At 73.2% G+C, this 26,201-nt stretch overlaps 2 protein-coding genes across 2 annotated transcripts; both read left to right on the top strand.

The window, feature by feature from the left end:
• Nucleotides 1-496: 496 nt before the first annotated feature.
• Nucleotides 497-6,283, top strand: HGFAC (HGF activator; the record flags this gene model as incomplete). Its single annotated transcript, XM_084232905.1, is given in 12 exon segments — nt 497-540; nt 765-844; nt 1,304-1,426; nt 1,537-1,751; nt 1,754-1,877; nt 1,949-2,123; nt 2,366-2,461; nt 2,943-3,191; nt 4,524-4,663; nt 5,003-5,143; nt 5,226-5,374; nt 6,080-6,283. Coding segments are annotated over 12 exon segments (1,710 nt in total). The 3' UTR covers nt 6,254-6,283.
• Nucleotides 6,284-9,189: 2,906 nt separating this feature from the next.
• DOK7 (docking protein 7) lies at nt 9,190-25,697 on the top strand (the record flags this gene model as incomplete). Its single annotated transcript, XM_084233038.1, has 7 exons — nt 9,190-9,243; nt 9,313-9,358; nt 16,262-16,492; nt 17,174-17,374; nt 22,730-22,849; nt 23,879-23,998; nt 25,015-25,697. 7 exons carry the CDS (start codon nt 9,190-9,192, stop codon nt 25,695-25,697), a joined length of 1,455 nt encoding a protein of 484 aa, XP_084089164.1.
• Between the last annotated feature and the right edge of the window lie 504 nt (nt 25,698-26,201).

Below are 26,201 nucleotides of genomic sequence, written 5' to 3'. Positions count from 1 at the left end.
GGACAGGGCCCAGCCGAGGCCTGGGGTCTCCCTGGACCCTGCTCCAAGACCCAAGGGCCTGGGGCCTCGCCCAGTGCACCCTTTGGGACTTAGCCCGGAGACCGTCCCCCCCGAGTGCCATCACCGCCCTCTCGGCTCCTAGAACCGGACAGAAGCTCCAGAGCCGGATGCCACCGTGACCACGGGGACCCCGACCTCAGCTTTGAGTGCTCCCGGGTCAGAGGCACCCGATGTGGTGGGACCCAGCCCCCCAGCCAGGGCCGCTCCTGGGAGGCGCAATGGCCCTGGAGACCCAGGTGGGTCCAGGGGGCTTCCTGGAGGAGATGCCCATCAGATGGGCAGGCTGGGGGGGGCCGCTGTGGGGGACTGGGGCGTAAGACAGGGGGCCAGGAAGGTGCCCGAGCGAGCCCCTGACTCCGCCCCCCCCCCCCCCCCCCCCGCAGTGCTCACGGACAACGGGCAGCCCTGCAGGTTCCCCTTCCGCTACGGTGGCCGCATGCTCCACTCCTGCACCGCCGGGGGCAGCGCCCACAGGAAATGGTGGGTGGGGCGGACGGAGTCCAGGGTGGTCGGCGCTGGGGGCGGGGCAGACCCTTCCTCCACCGCCCACCCCCAGGGCCACCCCGGAGCCCCCTCTGCGTGGGGGTGGCCAGCAGGCATGCCGCGGGAGCCGGGAAGGAGCAAACGGGGCGGTCAGAGGTGCCCTGGCGCGTGGGCAGGACGGCTCCGGCCTGGGGCCCTGGGTCACGCCCGTGTCACCCCAGGTGCGCCACCACTCACAACTACGACCGCGACCGGGCCTGGGGCTACTGCGCGCAGCCCGCCACACCCCACCAGGGCCCGCGTGAGTTCCCAGGCTGCAGGGCTGTGCTGGGGCGAGCTGGGGGGCCTCAGCATCAAAGAGAGGATGGGGCGGCCAGAGCTGACGGGGCGGGTCCTGCCCGGGGTGCAGGAGGGGTGCAGGAGGGGTGCATGCAGGCTGGGGCGGGGGAGGCTGTGCCGCTGTTGCTGGGGACGGGGCGCCCCCTGCTGGCCAGGCCTGGTCCCACGGCCCCACGCCAACAGCTCACTCAAGGACCCCAGGGGACCCCGCCAGACTGTGCTGGCCTGATTTGGGGGGTCGTGTGGGGGTCTTCCATGGTGCCAGGGGCAAGTCAGAGATCTACTTAGCAGGGACCAGAGGCTAGAAGGCAGGACGGGAGAGGTCCGAGCCCCCCCAAGGCCCCTAAGGGGCAGTTTTAAGGCAGCCCGAGGGAGGCCCCCAGGAATATGGGGGGCTCTCAGATGTCCCCCTCCTGTGTAGCTGCCCTGGATCCCTGTGCCTCCAATCCCTGCCTCAACGGGGGCTCCTGCTCCAGTGCCCAGGACGCTGCCTACTACCACTGCACCTGCCCCCTGGCCTTCACTGGCCCCGACTGCGGCACCGGTGAGGGGGGGCGGCCTAGCCAGGCCCTGGGGGCGGGGTGCTGGGAGGGCACTGCGTGGGGGTGCTGGGAGGGCCCGTGTGCGGGACGGGGCTCACTGTGCCACCCCCAGAAAAATGCTTCGACGAGACCCGCTATGAGTACCTGGAGGCGGGAGCCAGTTGGGCGCGTGTGCACCAGGGCCGCGTGGAACAGTGCGCGTGCGAGGGGGGCCAGGTGCGGTGCGAGGCCACCCGCCACACAGGTACGGGGGGAGGGAGCCCGCCCCAGCCTCGCACCCGGGGGGCCAGGCCAGGCCCGGCGGCCCCAAGCCCAGGCCTGGCTTCTGCGCGCCGCCCACAGCGTGCCTGAGCAGCCCCTGCCTGCACGGCGGCACCTGCCACCTGGTCGTGGCCACCGGGACCAGCGTGTGCGCCTGTCCCCAGGGCCGCGCCGGGCGGCTCTGCAACATCGGTGAGTGGCCCGCCTGGGTGGGGGGGGTGGGGCGCAGGGGGTGCGGCCGGCTCTGAGCGCGCCCCCCACAGATCCCGCCCAGCACTGCTTCCTGGGGAATGGCACGGATTACAGGGGCGTGGCCAGCACCTCCGCCTCGGGCCTCAGCTGCCTGGCCTGGGACTCGGACCTGCTCTACCAGGAGCTGCACGTGGACTCGGTGGACGCAGCGGCCCTGCTCGGCCTGGGCCCCCACGCCTATTGCCGGTCAGCACCCACTGGCCCACCCAGGCCGCTTGCCAGGCGGCAGGCTCTGTCCGGGGGAGACCTGCCCAACCTGGCCGGTGACCCCCACCCGCCCCGGGCTCCCAGGGGCCCCGCTCAGCCCTACTGGAGGCCTCAGTGGGTGCGGGCCGCAGGAGGCGGGGGAGGGCTGGGGACCAGGCTCGGGCCCACCCTGCCGGTGGCCCCGGTCGGTGGCCCCACGCCCCTGCCCACCTGCCCTCCAGGAACCCGGACAAGGACGCGAGGCCCTGGTGCTACGTGGTCAAGGACAGCGCGCTGTCCTGGGAGTACTGCCGCCTGCCGGCCTGCGGTGCGCAGGGGTGGGGTGGCGTGCTTCCTCCCCCGGGCCCCCGGGGGTCCTCCCTGCCCCAGGCCCATCTCTGAGGGGGGGAAACTGAGGCTCCCTGGGGCCAAGCCTGCGCCAAGGCCTTAGCGGGGGGCCTGGGGTCAGCAGGTCCTCCCAGGCAGCCCGCAGGGGCGGGGCGGCGCCGGCAGGTGAATCACCTGGGCAGGAGCCGCTGCACTGAGGAGTCAGGCCCTGGCGGCGCCCCAGGAGGCCAGGCACCCCCGGGCCCCAGTGCCAGGGCCGGCCTGGCTGGCTCTGCACAGGACCGCCGGGTGCCTGACACCTACCAGGTGTGCCAGGCCGCGGGAGGAGACATCGAGACCAGGCGCCCTGGAGGGCAGGGTCCGCCCAGGCCGGGCCCCTTCCCAGTGCCCTGGGCCGGGGGGTGCCAGGGGTCAGCGGGCCCCGGCCTGAGGGCGTGAGCCGCGACCTTTGCCCCCAGAGTCCCTCGGCAGGCGGCAGCCGGCGCCCGGGGTGCTGCTGGCCCTGCCCGAGCCCGCGCAGCCGCCCCCCGCGGGGCGCCCGAGCTGCGGCCGGCGGCACAAGAAGAGGACGTTCCTGCGGCCGCGCATCCTCGGGGGCTCGTCCGCGCTGCCCGGCTCGCACCCCTGGCTGGCGGCCGTCTACGTCGGGGGCGGCTTCTGCGCCGGGAGCCTGGTGCACACCTGCTGGGTGGTGTCCGCCGCGCACTGCTTCTCCGGCAGGTCAGGCCGCCCGCGCGCCCCCAGGCCCGGACACCCCCGCCCGCCGCGCCCCCAGGCCCGGACACCCCCCGCCCGCGCGCCCCCAGGCCCGGACACCCCCCGCCCGCCGCGCCCCCAGGCCCGGACCCCCCACCCGCCCGCGCGCCCCCAGGCCCGGACCCCCCGCCCGCCCGCGCGCCCCCAGGCCCGGACACCCCCGCCCGCCCGCGCCCCCAGGCCCGGACACCCCCCGCCCGCCGCGCCCCCAGGCCCGGACACCCCCCGCCCGCCGCGCCCCCAGGCCCGGACACCCCACCCGCCCGCGCGCCCCCAGGCCCGGACACCCCCCGCCCGCCGCGCCCCCAGGCCCGGACCCCCCACCCGCCCGCGCGCCCCCAGGCCCGGACACCCCCCGCCCGCCGCGCCCCCAGGCCCGGACACCCCCCGCCCGCCGCGCCCCCAGGCCCGGACCCCCCACCCGCCCGCGCGCCCCCAGGCCCGGACACCCCCCGCCCGCCGCGCCCCCAGGCCCGGACACCCCCCGCCCGCCGCGCCCCCAGGCCCGGACACCCCCCGCCCGCCCGCGCGCCCCCAGGCCCGGACCCCCCGCCCGCCCGCGCGCCCCCAGGCCCGGACACCCCCCGCCCGCCGCGCCCCCAGGCCCGACTCCCGCCCGCCCGCCGCGCCCCCAGGCCCGGACACCCCCCGACCACGCCCGCGCCCCTAGATCCCCCGCCCCCCGCCCCCGCCCCCGCCGTGCCCGTCTCCACCCCCACCGAGCCGCCCGCGCCCCCGGCAGCCTCGCCGCCCGCGCGCCCCCACCTACCGCGGGAGACGCGGGGCGCAGCCGCCCGGGCGGGCGCGGGGCTGCGGCTCGGGGCGCGCGCAGGGCGCGCATGCGCGGCGGGGGCGTGTCCCTGGCCCCGCCCAGGGGCGTGTCCCGGGCGGCCCCGCCCAGACCGCGCGAGCCGGGGCTGCGGGGGACACGGCCCGGCAGGGCTCCGGGCGGCCGGCGGGGCCCGGCCCACCACCGCCCGCCCAGGGGCGCGAGCTCAGAGGCCGCGCCGACCACCCCGCCGCTGGCGCGGGGCAGGCCCTCCCGGGCCGGCTCGGGTGGGCGCCCGTGCGCCCGCGGGTGACCGCGCAGATGGGGAAACCGGGTCCGGGCTGGCGAAGTCCAGCGGGCGTGAGGGCCTGTGTCCAGGCGTCCTTGCACATCAGGCAGGGCGGCCGGCCTGGGAGATGGTGCTGGCAGGACCGCCTCCTCCCGCGCAGCCCCGGGCGCCGGGGCGGGGCGCTGGCCTCAGGGCCCAGGGGCAGGCCAGGTCCTGCCACACCAGCCTCTCCCCGCAGCCCCCCCAGGGACAGCGTCTCAGTGGTGCTGGGCCAGCACTTCTTCAACCAGACGACGGACGTGACGCAGACGTTCAGCATCGAGAAGTACATCCCCTACCCCCTGTACTCCGTGTTCAACCCCAACGACCACGACCTGGGTGAGGCGGCGCGGGCCGGCGTGCACCCTGTGCGGGGGCCGGAGCTGGGGGCAGGGGGCAGCCGCAGGCCTGCACCAGGCCTCAGGCCTCGGGGAGGGGTGGGGTGGTCAGGACAGGGCAGCAAGAGCGCCTGGCGTCCTGGAGAAGCCTTGGCCTGGCAGGAGGACGAGGTGGTCAGCCAGCCTCTCTGGGCCCTGGACAGGCCCCCTGCCCACTCCAGGTCTCCTGGGCCCTCAGCCTGTCTGCCCGCAGGGCTGTGCTCCCAGGGAACTCCGTGGCTACCCTCTATCCGTTCTGGACCCTCAGGCCCCAGGCTGACCTCTGATCTCTCCTAACCAGTTCTGATCCGGCTGAAGAAAAAGGGGGACCGCTGTGCTGTCCGCTCCCAGTTTGTCCAGCCCATCTGCCTGCCTGAGCCAGGCAGCTCCTTCCCCGCCGGGCAGAAGTGCCAGATCGCCGGCTGGGGCCACCAGGATGAGAGTGAGTGGGTGGGCAGCCCGGGTGTGGTGCCGGGTGCAGGGCAGCTTGGCCCTGGCCCACCCTGAGCATCCCGTGTGCGTAGACGGGGGTGGCTACTCCAGCTCCCTGCGGGAGGCGCTGGTGCCTCTGGTCGCCGACCACAAGTGCAGCAGCCCCGAGGTCTACGGGGCCGACATCAGCCCCAACATGCTGTGCGCCGGCTACTTCGATTGCAAGTCTGATGCCTGCCAGGTGAGCACACGGGTCAGCGGCCCACGCGCCCCGGGAGCCCAGAGCCACAGGGACCCAGTGTGGGGTGGGACCTCCCCCTCGGTGGCCAGCCCCCCACGCCGCAGGGCGCCCAAGACTTCTTGGGGTCCCTCCTACCCCAGCTAGATGACTCGTGTGGAGAGAGGACCCTCCTTATGTGGATGGGGAGACAGGGGCCCGGGAGAAGCAGAGTCACGAAGCCTGGTCAGGCCCCAGCTGCCCCGCCCAGGCCGTCGGTGCACTCCCAGGCCGAGTCCCCCGGCGGCTGCACCCCCAGTCAGCCCTGCGTTTGCTGCTGTCCTGGCCGCCATGGCAGGGTGGCATCAGCCCCAAGATGGGGAGCTGCTTGGCTCCCCAGCTTACAAAACCGAGGCCCGGGACAGGCCGGTCACCCCCCCAGGTCACATGACAGCAATGGCAGGAGAGTGCTTGATGGCGGCCGCGTGTTACGGCGAAGCTGGGGCATCAGCACGGCCTCGTAGAGGAGGGCACATGGCCCGGGCGGGGGGGGGGGGCGGCGGTGTTCCATGCGGGGAGTAGCCAGTGCTGACAGGGGCCTGCGGTGCGGGGGTGCGTGTGGTGGGAGTGGAGGCAGGACCCCACGGCTTCCTGATGGAGGAGTTGGGGAAAGTGAGTCACCTGGGCTGAGTCTCTGGGGCGCTGGCTCTGACCGGCGGCCCCACACAGGGGGACTCGGGCGGGCCTCTGGCCTGCGAGAAGGACGGGGTGGCCTACCTGACCGGCATCATCAGCTGGGGCGACGGCTGCGGGCGGCTCAACAAGCCTGGCGTCTACACCCGCGTGGCCAACTATGCAGACTGGATCAGTGACAGGATTCGGCCCTCCAAGCGCCCCTCCTGAGCCCGGGGTGCCCCCCCCCCCAGTGCAATAAAGAGCTTCCTGAGCACCTGGCTGCCTGCCTCAGCCCTGTCCCGGGGCCACAGCGGCCGAGCCTGGGGGGCCTGGGCCTGCCCCGCTGAGGGGGCGCTCTCAGGCCAACGGGGACTCGTGCAGGCGCCAGGGTGGGGCTCCCGGGCAGGCATGGAGGCCCCGTCCAGATCCCGGGGGGCGGGGCAGAGCCTGAGCCAGGGATGCCCATTCAGGCTGGATGACAGTTCCGTGCTGCCCCCACCTTCCCTAGGAGGAGGCAGCTGTGCTCTGGGGAGTGCAAGGAGGGAGGGGCCGGATGCCAGGGTGAGTGCAGGCAGGGGCCACCCCCATGTTGATCTCAGGGAGCCAGCCCCCGCTTCAGCTGGCTGGGCACCAGGTGTGGAAAGGGACCCCAGATGCCCAGAGGCGACCCGGCGACAGGAACCGCGGCAGAGGCCCTGGGTTTGGTGGCTTGTGTGGCTGCAGGCCGGGCTGTGGGCGGCTGGGTATGCCCAAGCTCCCCACGGGGTCTCAGCAGGGGCAGATGGGGTGAGGCGTGCTGCCCGGAAGAGGCCAGCGTGTGGGGGCAGCAGTCCCACGCGGGGGTTAGGTGCCTGGGCAGCTGCAGCCCGGTCTGGGGGCCAGGACGACAGCCCCCACGCAGTGCGTCCAGACGCTCCCACGGCTCTGGCTCCTGCGGCTCCTGCGGCCCTCTCCATGCCTGGCCCCGAGCGCCCCTGCTTCTCGGCCCCAGCCAGCCCAGGTCGCACCACCTCTCCGGGCCAGGGCCAGCTCCTCTCCCTGCCCCCACTCCTGCCTGATGCCCCCGGAGTCCGTGCAGCCAGCCCGCTGCCGCCCGGCTGTGCTCTGCCCCCCTGACCTTCCTGTTCACCGGCTGACCGGGGCCCCGCTGACCAGGGCCTTTTGCTCTGCGCCTGGAATATTCTCCCTGCGTCGCCCCCCGCACTTGGCCCGGTGGCCCCCCACGCTCCCACTGGGGCAAGGCCCAGCCTCCCACAGCGCCCGGCCTGCCTGCGCGCCCTCGCGTCCCCGTGGGAGGGGTGGGCTATCGACGGGGCGCTGGGGCTGCCTTGCAGTGAGCCACGCCTGCCTGGAGCCACGTGTCCCCATTTGCTCCTAGGGTGTGCCCCTCTTTCCCCACCTTGCACACTGCCCCAGACTCCTCCAGGCTTCTCTGCCTTCGGGTTGTGTTGGGCCATTGGGGAGCCCCAGCAAGAGGCTGGCAGAGGGAGGAGAGCGGGCTTGGGTTGCTGGCTCCCCCCTCTTGGGGTCTTCTCAGTGTTACAGGTTCCACTCGTCGGGGTCCTGAGCCGGGGCCGCGGTGTGACTCACTGCGTGGACAGCCTGCAGGGGACGGGGGAGCGAGCGAGGCCGCTGGGGTGGGCCCGGTTGTCGGGACTGTCCCCAGAAAAGGGACTTTGGACACAGACCCTGAGGGGCGGGGGCCGGGCCCGGGAGACAGGTGCTCAGGCCTACGGTGGCCGCCGCCCGCAGGGGCACGTGGCGCAGGGGCCGTCTGCTGGACGCGCACGCTCCGGGGCCACGGTGGGAGCAGGTGCCGCGCCAGGCGTGGCCCAGCTGGCCCGGCCAGTGCTCAGGAACGCGGCACTGCCCCGCCCGGCTCGGATGAGCAAGTGCGAGGTGGCGGCTGAGGGCCTGGCAGCAGCTGCCAGCTTTGGCCCCCAGGGCTGCGCACTGGCTGTTGGGCACTCCGGCTCTCCAGGGTGGCCCCTGGCCGAGCTGTGGCGCTTGAACCAGTCCTGTGACCTGAAAACCGCTCCGGGAGGGTGGCCGGGAGCCCAAGGGTCCCCTGGGGGCTGCAACCCTACCCTGCTCCAGCCCCGCGGGACTCACCGGCATCTTGGGGCTGCCAACCAGGGCGCACCCACCTGTCGCCTCAGGAGACGCCCGGAGTGGCGGGCGCCCCTGCCCCCAGCATCAGCTCTGGGTGTCTCCGCCCCAGCCACATGGCCTGACCTCCAGGGCTGCGATGCCACCTGCACACTGGAGCAGATAGGGGCTCCCGGGCCCCACCCGCCGTGGCCCTGCCGGGTGTAGGGCTAGGGCGCTGCCTCGGCTCCCACCAGACCCGACCTCCACCTGGCACTCGCTGTCCTGCTGCCCTGGAGTGCCCCTCCCCACTGGCTCCCCAGGTTTGGGGCTCTTGACCCCTCTTACTGATGAGGGCTGACACTCGGGTGTGGACCTGCCAGGTCCCCTAACAACGGGACACCTGGCAGAGGGGAGCCCTCTACCCCTAGAAAGGGGGCCCAGGGGGCTTTGCAGAGCAGGCAGCTCCCCCTGCTCCCCCGCCGCATGTACAGGGCTACCTGGCAGGGGCCAGAATGGCTCTCCTGGGGCGACAGACAGAGAGGGGCGCAGTGGGTGCCTGGTCATCCTGCCTGGGCGGCGGCCTGCTCTGCGTCAGGACTGGAGGGCGGTGGGGCCTCCTCCACGGCTCTGCCGGGAAACCAAGGTCTGGGGTGGGGGTGCTGGGGGGCGGCTGGGAGTGCCCTGGCCTGGGTCATGCCCGGTGGGCCGCGGCGATCTGGTGACAGCCCCCGGGGGGCAGTGCCGAGTGAGACACCAGGCTGGGGGAAGACAAACGGGGCGCATCCCCTGCTCTGCTGTTGGGAGGGGAGCCGCCGCCCATCCCAGGGCGGGGTGAACTTCACCTGGGGCGGCGACGCCGGCGCGGTCACAGCTCCCAGCGGGGGCCAGTGCGGCAGGCTGGGGGGGAGCCACGCCTGGCAGGGAGACCCCGGCCCCCGCCGGCGCCCCGCCCGCCCGCCCGCCCCGCGGCCCGCCCTCCGCGCTGGCCCAGCCCAGGCCCTCGGGAGCTATTTTGAAAGTGACCCTGGGCTGGGCGGCCGCGGGGCGGCGGGCCGCGGGAACCATGACCGAAGATGACCGAGGCGGCGCTGGTGGAGGGCCAGGTCAAGCTGCGGGACGGCAAGAAGGTGGGCGCGCGGCGGGCGCGGGGCGGGCGCGGGGCGCGGGCGGCCGCTCACGCTCCCTCTGTCCCGCAGTGGAAGAGTAGGTGGCTGGTGCTGCGCAGGCCGTCGCCGGTGGCAGGTGAGTGAGCGGCCGGCGGGCGGGCGGGCGCGGGCGGAGGGGCGCGCCGGGCCGGGATGAGCGGCTCCCGGGGCCTCCTGCGCCGCCCGGCAGACCCGGGGCGCGGCCAGCTCGCCCGAAATAGCGGCGGCTCCGGCGAGGGCTGTAACCCGAGAGGCAGCCGGCGCCGGCCTGGGCGCGGGCCGAGACTGGCGCGCGGTCTCGAGCCCCGGGTCTGCTCCCCCCGGGTCTGCTCCCCCCGGGTCTGAGAAGCGCCTCCCGGCCGCGGCGAGGGGGTGGGGGCCGCGGGCTGGCGGGGCCTGGCCAGGGGCGTGCCCCCTCCCTCATCGAGCCCAGGGAGCACCCCAGAAAGCCCTGCTCCCTGGCCCGCCGAGGGGTGGGGGCTGAGCCGTCATTGGCTCCGCGGGGCAGCGCTGACCGGGTGCCCGTCCCGCCTGCCGGCTGCAGCAGAGGCGGCCCGCTGACAGGGCTGTCGGGTGCGCCAGAGAAAACCAAGTCTCAGCGTTGGAGGGAGCCGTCCTCCAGGAGGAGCGGCGGCGGCGCCCCAGCCCAGGCAGTCCCCCAGCCGGGAGGCACAGTGCCGTCGGGTCGGGCATCCTTCCGCTGGGCCTGAGGTCTGGGCGCGGGGAGCCCTGGGCGCCGCAGCTGTCAGGGAGACAGGTGTCTGGGCCCGCCGGGCGGGGTCTGTGTGGTGCTGGGGCGTGAGCCCAGACTGCCTGGCACAGGGAGGGGCTGCCGGGGGTCTCGGAGATGCCCCATCTGGGAGGGTGTGGGAGCCGCTCCTGGGCCCTCCCCGGGTCTGCGCCCCTTGTGGCCTCCCAGGCTGCACCTCGGGCCGGGGGCCTGCGCTTCCTGCCGGCCTCGGCTCCCCAGGGGCTGTGGCTCCCTTTCTGGTGGGGGGGGTGTCAGGGCAGCAGGGGCGCCCCTGGCGGGGTGGCGGGGGAGGCACTGGCCAGCTGTGGCTGGAGGCAGACTGAGTGCTGCGTAGCGGGTGGTGGTGAGCTGGGGTGAACAGTGGCCCTGGGGTGGCCTCAGCCCTCGTGGGGCGATCTGGGACATGCACAGCACCCCCTTTCCAGAAGGGGGACTAAGCCGGGGTGCACAGTGGTGGCGGCTGGTGGGTGTGAGTGCCCCTCCTGGCCTGGAGGACACCTGCCGTGGTCGCCAGCGGCACCTCAGGAGGGCGGGTCAGCGGACGTGTGGACGTCAGCCTTGCCTGGGAGCAGCTGAGAAAGCAACGTGGTGGGACCGGGCCCGAGAGCACCCTGATTCCAGTGCGGGGGGCGGGGGGAAGCCTCCGCCCAAGGGTGCTGGGGCTGCCTCTGACGGGGCTTGGGTGGAGGAGAGAAGGCGGGGCACTGGGCAGGCCCTGGGACGGGCGGGGCGTGTGGGGGCCCTCTGGCCCTTCCAGAGGTGGTCCCCGAGATCTGGGGCAGCCACCCGCAGTGCCGGGGACCCAGCAGGCTCACCCTCGTGTGGGCGGTGCTCCCCCGCCTGGCCCCTCCTCTCCGTGCCCCTGCGCCCCCGCCGGGGAGCCCCTTTGGGCTCGAGTTCGCCCGGTTCCATGGGGGTGGGCGCACGGGGCATGGGGCTGTGTCCTTGAGAACGAAGAGCCAGGAGGGGCTGTGAGGGGCGGCCCTGCCCTCCCGCCGTCCCCGCCGCTGCCCCGGGCCGTGTGCAGGGGCCGGGTCTTCACACCTCCCCCGAAGGCGAAGGCGGGTCTCCGGCCTGCTGGTGCCTGCGGCTCGGCTCCCACAGTCGAGTGCAGTGACTGCAGAACATTCTGGTCCAAGCGGCCGTGGGAAGAGTCGATGGCCCCGGCAAGCTGCTCAGTAGCAGGACCCCCAGCCCTGCCCCATGGGGGCGGCGCAGACCTCTTGGGGTCCAAGCCGTGTTCTCGGCGTGTGCACAGTGGCCTTTACCAATCGCTCAGAATGGGGCTTCCCTGGGGCTGTGTCTCCAGGCTCGGCTTCCCCGGGAGGGGCCCCCGAAAGGAGGGCGATGCGGCCAGGTCCTGGCCTCGGGCCCGCTGCTGCTGACCCGGGGCTTCAGGAGCCCCGCCAGGTGAGGAGAGATGGGCCCTCGGCTTCCCACGCCCCTGCCCGGAAGCCACCAGCCAGGCCGGGTCCTAGTGGGGGCCTTTGGGGCCAGGGGGCTGCTCTGAGGAGAGCGGGCGTGGCTTTGGTCCCGCTGCCTGCAGCAGGCTGGCGCTCCAGCCACTGGTGGGGTTTGCGTGGCCCCGGCCCCAGTGCTGAGCTCCTGGAGGGCACAGGTCCCCACTTCCGCACTACCCCTCCCGGGCAGCTGAGCCGGGCCGGGCCCCACCAGCGGCCGGGCTGTGCGGCGAGAGGGCTGCCCGTGGCGGTGGGGCCCTCCTGGGAACGCACCTCCTGGCTTCCGTGGAGCCGCATCCCGTGGGAATGGACGTGACCGCTCGGGCCCCAGACTGGGCAGAGTGCCCGAGGGCGGGGCATGGGCGGCGGCCAGCCCTCCTGCCCGAGGACACCTGGAGGAGCCGGCCAGGGCCCCGCCGAGCTTCCACCGCTGCTCCCCCCGCAGGGACCCGGCCGCCCGCTGCCTCAGAGCTGGCCTCGGGACGGCCCCGCGGAGCGGGCGGTGTGGGCCCAAGCCGGCGCCTGTCCCCGGTCGGAGGGGCCCCTCCTGGCTGGTCAGCGGGCCCCATGCCCAGCTGCCCCAGGCTGCTGCCCCTTCGGCCGGGCCCCTGGGCTCCTTTTTTTTTTTTTTTTTTAAGATTTATTTATTTATGCTACAAGAGCTGGGGCGCCAACAGGGGCGCGGGGTGAGACACTCCCCAGAGACAGAGCGGGGAGCAGAAAGGGCAGGTCCACTGAAATCCCCGGCTGAGGGGAGCAGCGGGGAGACGGGAGAGGTCTGCGGCGCCCTGTGGGCAGCTCCCTGGCCGGGGACGGAACTCGCGCTGCAGAGGCTGCGGGCAGCTTCACTGGGCTGTGCTCAACCCCCTGCGCGCCAGGGAGCCCCTCCCCTGGGCTCTCGCTCTTTACTACGGGTCCCGCCTCAAGATCACCGTGACCTCTGCCCTGTGCCTCGGCCTCACCGTGGCCTCGCTGTGTGCGGTGGGCTAGACCTCTGGCTCCCGGGGCTCCCAGTCCTGCCTCCCCCTCATGCCAGCCTGGCCTGTGGGTTCTGAGAGAGACCACGCGCCCGCCTCTGTGCAGGCTCTTCCCTCCGGCACAATGCAGTTCCCCGCGGGGCTGGCTCCTCGGGCTGGGTTCTGCCATCCCCTTGGGTGAGTCTCGCTGATTCTGAAGGGTCTTGGTCCGGCCTCCACCGGCTCATTCCCTGCACATTTTGAAGCGCCAGCGCCTGCCCTCCACCAGCAGCGTTTGCTGCCATCGCACGCCAGGCGGGGAGGGGCCTGAGAGCAGGTCCCGGGGGTGTGGGGTCGCTGTCCGGGCCGGGAGCAGCGATGCGGGGTGTCGGCCAGCCGGGTTTTCAACAAGGGCAGGTAGCCAGGACCAGGGGCACTAGCCACTGCCAGGACCCAGCCCAGGTGGGCCCCGCCCGCTTCTGCCAGAGCCCTGGACCAGTCTTGGCTCCGCCCGCCTGCTCGAGGCTGCCCCCCCTCGCTGGCAGCTCCCCGGGGCAGCCTTGTCCCCTGGGTGCCCACCTGCAGAATGGGCTGAGCGAGCGCTGCGGGGCTGTGCGGCGGACAGGCCGCAGCGAGGGGGTCTTCCTGCGAACAGGCCGGCCCACGGCCTCTAGATGCTGTGCCAGCCGACGGCCTGAGCCCCCCTCCCTCCGCTCACAGGCAGGGCCGCGGCCGGGCCTCCTCTCTGGGGGGCTGCGGGCGGGCCGTGCGAGGTCCTGCCTGCGGCTCAGGCTTGCTGGTGCCGTGGCGCTCTGGGGGCCTCTGGGGGCCTCTGCGTGCCAGGCCGGGCGCACCTTGCCGCAGGGGCGGGGCGCGTCGCAGCTGGAAAGCAGAGGCTCGGGAGTGGGCTGACGGCTCGCCGTCCCGGAGTGAGCCTGTGGGTCCAGGCACGCTCCTGTGTGCCAGGCGTGCACGGCCTGCCCCGGTCACCGCCTCCCTTCTCGCTTCAGCCCCAGCCCCCGCCCTGTGACCGTGGCCACTGCCCTCCTGCCCCTGGAGCAGCGCCCCCTTGGGGCCGGGGGCCGGCCCTGGCCCCTGCCGACCAGCTGGTGCAGGCCTGGCGTCTGTCTGTCTGTCTGCCCGCCCCTGCTTTGTCTCGAGCCGTCGAAAATCCCCGTCTCTGTGGCTGCCGCAACCGGTGAAGGGTTTTAAAAATAGGGCCCATTTACTTGCTGGGGTGATGGGGAGGAGAGCGGGGCCAGCTGCCTCTCGGGCCCAGGCCCTGGCCCCACCTGCCCCCTCGACTGTAGAGCCCGCTGCGGGGCGGGGGCGCCGGGCACTGGTGGTGTCAGCTGCTCCGCACGGCTCTCCGGGCAGGCGGTGGGGGCAGCGGCAGCTGTGCGCCCGCTCGGCCAGCGCTACCAGGTGTCCTGGCGCCTGGGGCTTCCGAACAAGCCCCAGCCAGGGCCCGGCCCGGAACGGCTGCTCAGGGGCCGGAGGCCTGACCAGCGCCGCAGGGCTGTGCCGCCTGCCCCGGCAGCTCCGGGCCCTGGGGTGGGGCTGGGGCCGCGGCCTGTCCCCTCCCCTTCTCCCCCTCTCCAGACGCCTCCTCTCTGCCCATGCGGCCTCTTCTTCCTGCAAGGACAGCCGCGTCCCCAGGAGCCCCAGCCGTCTCCCGATCCCAGCGCCGCGTGTCTGCCAAGACCTGCTCCCGCACAGCCGGCGGGTGTGCGCGCCCCGGGAAGGGCCTCAGGGGCACGTGTGGGGCCTTGCACACATGCCCCAAAACCAGCTTGCCAGTGCACAGGAATGCGGGCACGCAAAGTTTTATCGGAACGCGGCCGTCCCTTGCGCCCGGCTGCTCTCGGGGCCGCTGGGCCTGCGAGGTCGGGAGCAGCCACTGTGGGGCCCACACGGAAAGGCCGCGTCCTGCTGGGCTCCCCTGTGCACCTCCGGGGTGAAGGGGGGGACTCTGCCCTGCCGTGTGGGCGTGTCCACCCCGGCCTCCCCGGGGGGGGCGTGGACTGTTGGGGAGGGCCGAGGCAGCCGCCACCAGGGCTCTCCTGTGGGAGAGTGGACACACGGGGTGGTGAGCTCTGCTGAGGTGCAGGCTGCAAGGTCGGGGTCTCCTCTGGGGTGCAGGAGTTCCCCGTCATCTCAGCGGGGAGCCTGAAAGGACCGTGGGGCGGTGTGGACACGGGGTGGGGATGCAGGTGGGGCCCGAGGGAAGATGTCCAGGCCTGGGCAGAAGCTGCGCTTTGATTCTGACGGAGAAGGGGGCCTCGCAGCCTCCTTGCTGCTGGGGTGGCCTGGAGGCCTGGGGGCCGGTTCTGGCCGGGCTGTGCCCAAGGGGCGAGACCTCGGGGCCCAGCGGCAGCCACAGAGGGCTGGGGCGGGTCCGTGGGGTGCGGTGGGTCCCTGGGCGGGGTCATCCCGCCTGGCTGGGGCGGCAGTGGCCGGGCGAGGCAGCAGGCAGGTCAAGTGCACTGCGTGTGCCAAGGGCCAACCCGCCGACGGCCTGGGGGTGCACGCTGAGCGGGGACCCACTGACGGCCCCAGGGTCTAGCTGGGCGCCCTGCACCTGCTGTGGAGCAGGAAGGGCCCACAGAGGCCCAGAGGCCCCAAGGCCTGCCCCTAGGGTGCCGCGTGGTTTGTGGGCAAAGTGATTCTCTGGGGATGTCCTGGGGTCCCTAGAGGCGGCGGTGCGCGGAGCAGCCCCCACAGACGGCAGCCGCGGAGGGCGGCGTCCGGGGGCAGCAGGGTGGGGGGCCGGCAGAGCGGGGCGACAGTGGGGGAGAGGGCAGGCTGTCCCTCAGAAGCTGCGCCCCCACCCTAATGACTTCTTTTTGCCCCCGGTGCCCTTTGGTTTGGGGGCCTTTCTGTGCTCACGCCTTCCTTACTCTCTGACTGGGGACCCTGGGCGCCCCGACACCTCCATCACAGCACATGCCCTGCGCGCCTCTGACTTCCGCCTGGGTGGGGCCACCGTCTCCAGAGGGAGTTGCTGAAGCGGGGGACCTACAGCAGCCCGGGGCGGGGGCGGGGGCGGGGCGAGGGCGGTGAGCCCCTCCCGGACAGTCCGCGGAGGACGCCGTGAGCCCCCAGAGGGCCGGCAGCGGCCTCCTGCCCCTGGCCTCAGGGAGAGCCGCCCGGGACACGCCTGTCTCTGATCTGGTGGCAAAAACGAGGATGTGGGTCAGGTATTTGGGGGTTTGGCCCCTGCTGGGCTTCGCTGGGCCTGCTTTTCAGAGGCCGATGTGGACACCCCACCTCAGTCCTTGCTGCGGCTCCTCTGGACTTTGTCCTCTCTGCCACGGGTCCTAAAAAACGGGGCTCCTCCAGCTTCCCCTGGTCTCACCCCTAAATGTGCTGAAGTCACTGGCCCCAAGCCCCTCTCCCCTGCCCAAAGCTAGCCCGGCCCTCTGCCCTGCGGCCCCCACAGGGGCCGTGCCGCGTCTGGAGCTGCACCCCGGGCCACCCGCCCAGAAGCCCACGGCCAGCAGTGGGGGCGGAGGGAACCCAACTCCAGTGAGACCCTGGGCACAGATGCCAGGGAGAGGTGCCCCTGGGTATGGCCGGCTGGTGCCCAGGCTGCACCTGCAGATGGTGGGGTGTGGCAGGAAGGGCCCGGGACAGGGTCAGCCCTGGGGGCCACAGTCAGGGGCCAGGCCGAGGGGAGCTCGTGGAGAGGGTGCAAGACCCCCAGGACGTGAGGCTGCTGGGCTTACTCGGTCACGACGGGCCCTGGGGCTCTCTGGCTGTGTCAGGGCCTGGGAGGGCTGCCGGGGCCCCTGGCAGGCGCCCCGACAGCCCTGGCTTCTGCCCGCCTGCAGACTGCCTGCTGATGCTGGCCTACAAGGACAAGCTGGAGCGGGTCAAGGGCCTGCGGGAGCGCAGCAGCCTGATGCTGGAGGACATCTGTGGCCTGGAGCCGGGCCTGCCCTACGAGGGCCTGGCCCACACGCTCGCCATCGTCTGCCTGTCGCAGGCCGTCATGCTGGGCTTCGAGAGCCGCGAGGCCATGTGTGCCTGGGACACCCGGATCCGCTACGCGCTCGGGGAGGGTGAGTGATGCCGGCCAGGCCCAGGACGCTCCTGCCCCGCCCTGCCCACCCTGCCCGCCCTGCCCTGCCCTGCCCGGCCCTGCCCCTGCCTGGGGCTCCCAGGGGTGCCGGGCGCGTGAGGGCGGGGCCTGCAGCCCCAGAGTGGCCCCTGCCTGGGGCGCGGGGCCTGGCTTGACCCTGAGTTGGAGCTGGAGCCTGTCGCCCAGTGGGCTGCGGCGCAGGGGTGCCTCGCTGGCCAGCCCTGGGTCTAGAGCCGGTGTGGGGCTGCTGCTGTCCACACCTGCACCCCTTTCCGAGTGGCATGAGCCTGGACAGGGTCCTGAGGGCTCCAGGGCAAGGACGAGGCCCAGGGTGGGGGAACCGAGGGGTCTGGGCCGGGAAGGGTGTCCATGGCGCGCAGCACTGGGAGAAGCCCTCGCTGCAGCTGGCCAGTCCCGAGTGTCCGGTGACCCACGCGGGGCTGTGCGGCACCCCAGACTTGGCCCCCGAGCCACTATTTCCCCCTCTGTGAAGCGGGCCCGCTCGCTGCTGGCAGGCGCGTCCCGCGGGAGGGGCTGGGGACGGGACAGCCCCGTGCCGGGTGGTTACCGGCAGCCCGGGGAGGGCAGCGGGCGGGCAGGGCCCGGGGGGGTGCGGGGCAGGCCCCCTGAGCCCCTGTGACGCCTGTCCCGCCCACCTCAGTGCACAGGTTCCCCGTGACGGTGGCCCCGGGCACCCAGCTGGAGAGCGGCCCCGCCAGCCTGCACCTCTGCAACGACCTCCTGGCGGTGGCCCGGGACGTGCCCCCGGTGGTCACCGGGCAGTGGAGGCTGCCCGACCTGCGGCGCTACGGGGCCGTGCCCAACGGCTTCATCTTCGAAGGGGGGACCAGGTGTGGGTACTGTAAGTACGGTGTGCACCCCGTGGCCTGGCTGGCGCCGCAGAAGCCCCGGGGGCCCCTGCCTGCGCTGGGCCTCCAGGCTGCCCAGGGACAGCGAAGGGAGCTGGGGGAAGCCCGGGCGGAGGGGGCGCCTGCCGCAGGGTGGCAAGGCCGGCTCCCTGGAGACCCGTTTGGTTTGCTGGGTGGGCAGGCGCGGCAGGCCTGGGGGAGCGCCTCCGCGTCTCTGGTCTCAGCTCCCACCTCGGGGTGCGGATGGGCTCCTGTCCGCTCAAGCCATCCCGGGCCCGAGGGCCACGCCACGAGGGCAGAGACAGATGGAGCCAGAAGGCCGGGTTGGGGCGCCCCCCTGAACGTGGGACACACCAGCTCCGCCCAGCAGGGTTGCTGGGGCCGTGGGTGCCCGGCCGGTGCTGCCCCGAGCAAGCCTGGGGCCCCAGGCTGTCCCGGCTGCCGACTGCTGGCCAGCGCCGCCCACACGGAAGGGGCGAAGGGACGGCGCCGTGCAGGGTGCGGTGGCTGGGCCCACCCTGTCCCTCCCGCAGGCCGCTGGGCTCCCGCCGGGCAGACTCCGCCCCCCCACTGCTCTGCGGCGTCAGCAGGGTGCTTGGACTCCGGGGAGACCTCTCGGCGGGGCAAGGACACGCTCCAGGGGCGTGCTCATGGCCCAGGCTGCTCTGGACCCGGCCCCCAGAGGGGGTGGAGGGCAAAGACAGCAGAAGGCCACCCCTCAGCCGCTCTGTCCTGAGTTGCGTGTGGGCAGCAGGCCGTCTCCCTGGGGCTGGGGCGGACCTGCCTGCTCGGCCGCCTCTCCCGCCTGTCCCGAGGGGCACCGGCCGCTGGGTGCCCCACGCACCTGGCTGGGCTCACTCGCTTGCGGTGCAAAGGGCTTCTCCAAATAAGGTCACAGCCGCGGCCTGCTGTGGGAGCCCCCCGCAGGCCCCCCGCAGGCCCCCCCGCAGGCCCCCCGCAGGCCCCCCGCCGTCACCACACAGGCCACCTGGCTGGGGCAGGTGCTAGAATTTGGACCCGTGACGAGCCCTTGGCTCTGGGCACATTTGGAGCAGAGAGCGGGACGGGGTCTTCAGAAGACCCCAGAAGGACTTCACCTCTTTGCTCCCCAGCACAGGCCCAGACGACCCCATGCAGCAGGAGACTGGGAGGGGTGTGCAGGGGCGTGTGGGGCCCCTTGCATGGGGCCTTCCCAGCCCCAGAGGGCGTCAGGGGCCCAGACCCAGCCAGCTGGGGGCTTTGGGGGCTCTGCAGCGCCAGCCAGCTGTGGCGCTCAGAGGGGCGAGGCTATCCAGACACCCCCGAGGTGTGGGGCGTGACCTGCTGTGTGCACAGGGCCCTGCTGGGTGGGCTGGCCGGCGAGCTTGGGCAGGAGGACGCGCTGCCAGGTTGCAGAGAGCCGGTCCCAGGGCAGCAGGGGCCACAGGAGGGGCTTGAGCAGGAGAGGGAGGCAGTGAGCCAGGTGAGGGCCCGGGGGTGGCTGGGCTGAAGCTGAAGGAGCCCTGCCCCGTGCTCTGCCCTGGGGGGGCCGTCCCAGGAGGGGCAGCCCCGCAGAGGCCCCTTTCCTTCCCGAGGGCGGTGTCCACATGGGCAGGAGGAGACTGCGGCCCCCAGGCCTGGGCCACCTGTCACATTTTGGACACGTGGCGGCTGATCCCCCGCCACTGTGGAGCTGCGCGTGCCGGGGGAGCTTGGCCCAAGCTTGGCCTTCCTCCCAGGATGATTCCAGGCTCCCTGCGTGTCCAGGGCTCTGACCAGGAGGCTGCAGCTTGCCAGGGCGTGAGCTCGGGTGGGGCCAGCAGACCAGGGAGAGATGGACCGGCCACCCAGCAGGCCATACTCTTAGGGGATCTGGGCCTGCATGCCGCCCTGTGGTGTCTGTGCACCATCCCCATTGACAGGTGGGGAAATCGAGGCACGGAGCTGCGTGTGACCGGCCAGGTCTGTCCCACCAGTGCGGCGGAGCCGGGAGCCAGCCCAGGTGGCCTGGACGCATGCCCTGCTGTAGCACCCGCCTGCCCGGTGGCCCGCACTCCTTGGTCCCCGAGCCTCTGCCCCCCCAAGGGTGTTGGCCCCTGCTGGCCTCCCCCAGCAGAGAAGTGGCCCACGGGGCAGGCACAGCACCCTGCCCTCCAGGATGCCCCATGTGGCCGTGTCCCAGTTAACACTTGCCCCGTCTCCCCATGCTGGCGCCCACCCTGTCCCGTAAGTGGGGTCCCGGGGCTTGTGCTTTGTGTCTGGCTTATTTCCCTCAGCATCACGTCCTCCGGGCTCACCCGCGGGGTCACTGGGGTCAGACGTCGTTCTTTAAGGCTGCGTCGTGTTCCGCCGCGTGGAGGCCCTGTTTTGCCTGTGCCTCCGTCTGTTGGTGTCCTCCGGTGGCGTCCGCTCTGGGCTGTCGTGGACTCTGCTGCCCGTCCTTTTGGGCGCACCCCCGCAGGTGGGACTGCTGGCTCCGTTATTCTACTCGTAATTTACTGAGGCTCGTCCATCCTGCACCCGCAGCAGCGGCACCGTGTCAGGCCCGGCAGCAGGCGCGTGGGGCTTTTGTCCCCAGCCCCGCCCACGCTCGCTTCTCTGATTGCGTCTGTGTCTCCTGAGTGGGTGTGACGTGGTCGGGTGAGACATTTCAGTGTTGTCTGAAAATCGGGGCGGGGGGTTGTATGAACTCGTTTCATCAAACTTTGCTTCTTTCTCCTCAAATCAGAGGTGAGGAGAACGAAGTACTGGTAAGTGGCTGTTTTACTGGGAAACCCTGTGCCAGGCAGCGCCCCGAGGGGCCGGCCGGCTGTGCCAACTTCCGATTGCTGGGCTTGGCGCCAGGAAAGTCGGTGCTGTCTGGACAGAAGCTTTCTAGAAACTTCTCAGCCTGACAGTCCTCCCATCCCTGCAGATGCTTCGTCCCTATCTGGCCTCTGTGGGATCTGTGTGCACGGCGGTGGCCGTGACTGTGTGGCCCCCAAGGAGGAGCAGGCACGCGGGTGCTGATAGAGGTGGGCCGCGGAGGCCCGCCCCTGAGTGGCCACAGGCCAGCCGCAAGCAGAGTCGCCCGCTGGACATGCAGAGAGTCTTCCCTTCACGGCGGGCGGGCTCTGGGCTGGACGCCATGGCTGTCCCACGGACAGCGGTGTCCCACAGCGCCCTTACGCCCACGACGCCTGCCCACGTTGCGGTGCCCGCCGTCCTCTGTCCTGTTTCCTCGCGATCCCCTGGGTCGGGCTCGGGACAGCTGGCCCTGCTCCTGGGTGTGGGCGTCACCTGGCAGTGGCGTCGGCGGGTGGCGTGGCTCAAGGTCCCCGACAGCCTCAGGAACATGTCTGGACCTTGGTGCCGACTGTAGGCCAGGGGTCAGGTCTTCTGGAGGGTTCCCTTGCCTGGGCGACCCCCTCCAGCGGCCCCTCACCAGACCCTGGTTCCGAGAGCAAGAGCAGAAGCCGCCCTCGGGCCGGGCCCAGCCCCGGAGGGGCCTTCGGCCCCGCGGCCCTGGGTGAGCCCTGCTGGAGGAGGGCTGGGGACAGGGGGCGAGGCCACGCCGTCCGCAGGGGAACCTACGCAGCGTGGAGAGCGGGCAGCTGCCCCCACCAGCCCCCCAAACAGACTTGCAAAGAGAAATGCCAAGATGCTTCCCTGGAGAGGAACGGGCCCCAGTGCTGGACCTGGGGGTCACAGACAACTCGGAAGTGGCCCTTGCTGCGGGGTGCTCGGCCTGCCCTGCGAAGCAGAGGCCAGTGAGCCATCAGGGGTTGGAGGTCAGGGGTCAGGAGCCGGAATGGGGAAGTTCCCTGCTGAGTCTTGACGGTGAAGGGTCGGGCCAGGTGGCCAAGGGTGTCAGGGTGGGAGGCCGTTTCCGGTGGGGTGTCAGGTGGCCGGTCAGCTGGGGGCCTGGGGCGGGGGCCCCGAGAGGTCAACGAGCGCGTCCCGTGCGCCTCCTCTGCCCTCTGGGCCGGGCACCCCCGCAGGCCGCCCGACTGGCAGGGGGCTCAGCCTGGTGACTCTGGGGAGCCCCGGCGCTGCCGCAGCGCCGCGGAGGGTGCGGGCTCCGCTCCCTCTGTCATGTGGTTTTTTATAGTCAGGGACTGGCTGTGCCCGGCCGCTGCCAGCTGACCGTAAGCTGGGATTAGAGGCCCGGCTCTGTGAAGCCAGGCTGGCGGCGGGGCCGGGCTGGCCGATGAGACGCGCCCCCGGCGGTGCCCGGGACACGCCCGCCAGAGCCCAGCCCGGGCCTTCTGGGGAGCGCTGTCCCCGAGTGGGCACCGGTGGGGGCTGCCCCGCCTCTGGCCGCCCGAGGACATGCCCGGCAAGCCGGCCGTGCGGGCCGCGTCATGGCCCTTCTGGTCTCGGTCTCGTGTCTAAGCCAGTCGGGGGCCCGGCGCGCTCCGTGGGAGGGTGGGAGGGTGGGAGGGTGGGACCCGCCCGAATGGGACCCGCCCGGCCCCACGTTCTCCCTCCTTGCCCTCCCAGCCCCGCGCAGCCCCCGAGCCACCCCCACCTTTCCTGGGCAAAGGGCAGAGGGCATGCGGGGGAGGATTCCTGTGCGGTGACGCCAGGCCGGGCGTCCGGCCCCACGTGACCCGCTGGCCCCATTCACTCGCCGGCCGGCCCGGAGGGATTTCATTCACCTTGGCCCGGGCTCCCGGCCCAGCGGGGGGCGGCACCGGGTGCTGACTCACCTCGCCCGCCCTGTGCTGCCCGCCCCCACCCCTCCCGCCACCCCAGCACCCAGCCTGAGCCCCCAGGGGCCCCACGCCCGCCCTAACTCCGCTGGGGGAGCCCCGGGGCACGCTGACCCTGAAGGCTGGGTCCCCTGCTGGAAACAGGCCCGGGGAAGAGTGGAGGGGCGCGGGCAGGGTGCGCAGGGCGCGTGGGGGCGCGCTCAGGGTCGTGGTGTGGGGCACAGTCAGGGGTGCGAGGACCTTGGTCAGCACCCTTCACTCTCAGGCATCTGACCCCCACTTCAGCGTGCGAGGCGCCGGGGGTCATCCAGCACCCTCCTGGGCCCCACATGGGCCCCCCTCCAGGCAGCCACCCCTCCAGCTGCTGCCCATTTGCCGTGGAGGCCGCGTTGCCTGCGTCCTGGTGCCCTCGGGGCCTCCCGGTGGCCGCTGTGCTCCAGCCACAGCCCTTCCCCGTGCCGGCGGGCAGGGAGGACTTCCTCTCCCACCAGCTGCCGCCACGTGGCGAGGTTGCCCGGGCAGGCTGGGGCGCACAGGCCTGGGGGCAGTCCCAGACCCGGGAAGACAATCATGAGGCCTCTGGGCTCTGCCTCCTGCCAGGCTGCCTACCAGGGCCGGCTTCGGGGGTGCCCCACGTGCCCCGTCAGGCTGAGCCAGGGGTGTCCTCCTCTGCAGGGGCCGGAGTCTTCTTCCTGTCCTCGGCTGAGGGAGAGCAGATCAGCTTCCTGTTCGACTGCATCGTGCGCGGCATCTCCCCCACCAAGGGCCCCTTCGGGCTGCGGCCTGTCCTCCCAGGTGCTTGCGGCATGGGGGGGCCTGAGCCCATCGGCCGGGTGGGGGGGGGGCTGCCGCTCACCTGAGCTCCCAGGCACGGCCTCAGGGCCTGGAAGCTGCCCAATGAGAGTGCTGGTGTGTGGGGTCTCAGAGCTTTTGGGGTGCACTGAGTTGGCCTCCCTTGTCCCCTGATTGTGGCCAAGAGCTCAGGGTAGGGCTGTTGCTGGGCCTTGAGGGGCCCAAAGCAGGGCTGGAGCCCAGGGTCCTGGCCCCTTCCTCCTGTGGAATGAGCTCCGTCCACCCTTGGGTGCGGCCTGGAGGCCCGAGTGTGGGAGACACCGGTGTCCTCAGCTCCCCATGTCCTCAGGTGAGGCCTGCAGCAGGTGGCGGGTCCTCTTACGGTGTGTATCCCCCCCACCCCGGAGCCCCCGCCCTGGGTTTGTCCAGCAGGTAGGGCACCACGGCCTGACCGTGCAGCAGGTGGACAGAGCCTGTGGCTGCAGCCTCCTGAGGGACCACAGCCCGGGCCAGGGGCCCCCATCTCCCAACCCAGCCCCCAAAGTCCACCCCCAGCCCCCACATGGGCTCAGGAGGGAGTCTGGGGTGGGGAAGGAGGCCGCCTGCAGGCCTCTGCTGGGCGGCTCGGCGGCGCCCTCTGCTGGCAGCCTCCTGCCTTGCAGCCGCAGGTGCGCGCTTGTGTGTGTGCAGGTGCGCGCTTGTGCGCGCAGGTGCGCCCGCGTGGGGGCTGGAGAGTGCGGAGTGGGGCAGGCTGGGGGCTCTGCCCCCCTGCCCAGCAGGGTGGTATCGAAGCCCCATCACCGGGAGGTGTGGCCTCCCCGGGGCCATCCGTCTCCCCGGGGCTCCCGGGTCCCGGCTGCGGGCCGCACGCAGGCTGACCGCATGGACACGGAGGCGGGGCTGTCGCGGGGGGTTGGAGGCCAGGCCCTGGCGCCGAGCGTGGCGTCCACACTGCACGGTGCTGGGGGGGCCGTGGGGCGGCCGAGGGCCTTTGACAGCGCGGACCCTTGACCAGCCGCCTTCTCTGCGCAGACCCGAGCCCCGGGGGGCCGGGCGCCCTGGAGGAGCGCGTGGGCCAGGAGGCCCTGGAGGCCCTGCAGCTGGAGAAGCGGCTCAGCCTCCTCTCGCACTCGGGCCGGCCGGGCAGCGGAGGTAGGGCGGGCTGCGGGCTGCGCGCGGGACCCGGGCCCTCGCCCTCCCCTGGGCCCTCGCGCCCTCGGGCCGGCAGCTGTGGCCGCGCGGGGGCCCCGGGCAGCTTGGCACCGTCTGTGCCCAGAAGAAATGGCCCAGGCCCGGTTGCTGGCCCCGGAGCAGCGGCCCCTGCCGGTGACGCTGGGCACAGGGTCCCTGGGGCGGGGGGGGAGGGGGGGGGCGGCGGGGGGTGGTCTCTGGCCACACGGGGTCCGGGCAGGGCGGGGTCTCTGCAGTCCCGCCTGCTCGCGGTGGGCGGGGCCCCGCCCCTCCCGCCAGGCCCCGCCTCCCTCCCGCCAGGCCCCGCCTCCCTCCCTCCAGTCCCCACCCCGCCAGGCCCCGCCTCCCTCCCTCCAGTCCCCACCCCGCCAGGCCCCGCCTCCCTCCCGCCAGGCCCCGCCTCCCTCCCTCCAGTCCCCACCCCGCCAGGCCCCGCCTCCCTCCCTCCAGTCCCCACCCCGCCAGGCCCCGCCTCCCTCCCGCCAGGCCCCGCCTCCCTCCCTCCAGTCCCCACCCCGCCAGGCCCCGCCTCCCTCCCTCCAGTCCCCACCCCGCCAGGCCCCGCCTCCCTCCCGCCAGGCCCCGCCTCCCTCCAGTCCCCACCCCGCCAGGCCCCGCCTCCCTCCCGCCAGGCCCCGCCTCCCTCCCGCCAGGCCCCGCCTACCCACCAGCCCCCGCCTCCCTCCCGCCAGGCCCCACCCCGCCAGGCCCCGCCTCCCTCCCGCCAGGCCCCGCCTCCCTCCCGCCAGGCCCCTCCTCCCTCCCGCCAGGCCCCGCCTCCCTCCCGCCAGGCCCCGCCCTGGAAGCAGGTGCCGGCTCGCACGGGGTCACTCTCGGGTCCCGAGGGCGTCCAGGGCTCCAGGAGGCGGCGGGGAGAGGCGGGCGGGGAGCGGTCGCAGGGCCGGGGGCTCCAGCACCGGCACCCACGGCCGCCCGCCCCGCGCCAGGGGGTGACCGCCGCCCGCTCTCCGCCCCAGGGGATGACCGCAGCCTGTCCAGCTCGTCGTCGGAGGCCAGCCACTCGGACGTCGGCGCCGGCAGCCGGCTCCCCGCGTGGCCCGAGCCGTCCTCGTCCTCTGGCGGCGCATCCCAGGAGGGGCCCGGGCCGGCGGCAGCCCCCGCCCCCGGGGAGGCCGGGCCGGGCGCCTCCAGGCCGCCCCCCAAGCCCCCGCGGCCGCGGCAGCTGCAGGAGGTCGGCCGCCAGAGCTCCTCGGACAGCGGCATCGCCACGGGCAGCCACTCCTCCTGCTCGGGCAGCTTCTCCTCCTGCGCGGGCAGCAGCCTGGACGTGTGGCGCGCCGGCGAGGAGTTCGGCTCGCTGCTCAGCCTGCCCCCGGCCGCCGGGGGCCCTGAGCCCCGCCCGTGCGCCTGCCCGCCGGGGCCCACGGAGTACCAGGTGCCCACGGCCTGGCGGCACCACTATGACACGCCCCGCAGCCTGCGCCCGGCGCCCCGGGACCAGCCTCCTGCTGCAGCCGCCGGGGAGCCCAGTGACTCAGGTGGCCAGACTCTGCCCACGGGGTGCCCCTCCAGCGGGCCGGGCGCACGGCCGCGCGGACAGGTGACTGAGGCCTCGGGCAGCGAGCCGGCCGGGCCGGCTCCCACCTGCTTCTCCACCTGTCCCATGTGTGGGGGTCTTAGGGTGAAGCCCCCACCCTGAGCGGCGGCCGGGCCCATGGGGCGCTGGCCCCTGGTGGAGGGCGCCCTTTGCGCCGCAGGGTGGACCTGGCCGCAGGCGGCTCCGCAGTGGGTGGGGGTCCTCGAGGGGAGGCCACGGCAGCATGTGTGGAGCGTGCACAGGTGCCCTGGGCTGGCAGGACGCTCTCACCGGGATGGCGGGGCTGGGCTCTGCAGGGCCCTTGGGGACACCCTTCCCTGTCTTGCCCCCAGCTCCCCTGGGGACAGCTGCCTTCACCCGGCGCCCAGCACTCTGTGCAGCCCCCTGCCCTAGAAATTGGCCCCACACAGCAGCAACACGCCCAGGGCCGACCTGCAGCCCCTTCCTGCTGTGTGCCCACCGCCTGCTCCCTGAGGGCACCCTCAGGGCACAGCCTTCCTGTCCCTCGAGGGAGGAAACTGAGGCTCAGAGCACTGAGGACACGCGGATCTGCACCGTGTGACGCTGGGGCCCCGCTCCGCCCACGCCAGCCCTCCCTGAGCCTGG

This window comes from Talpa europaea (assembly GCF_964194135.1).
Source record: "Talpa europaea genome assembly, chromosome: 5".
Lineage (NCBI taxonomy): Eukaryota > Metazoa > Chordata > Mammalia > Eulipotyphla > Talpidae > Talpa > Talpa europaea.
The sequence above is the reverse complement of the archived record's forward strand: the minus strand, read 5'-3'. Positions and strand labels throughout refer to the sequence as shown.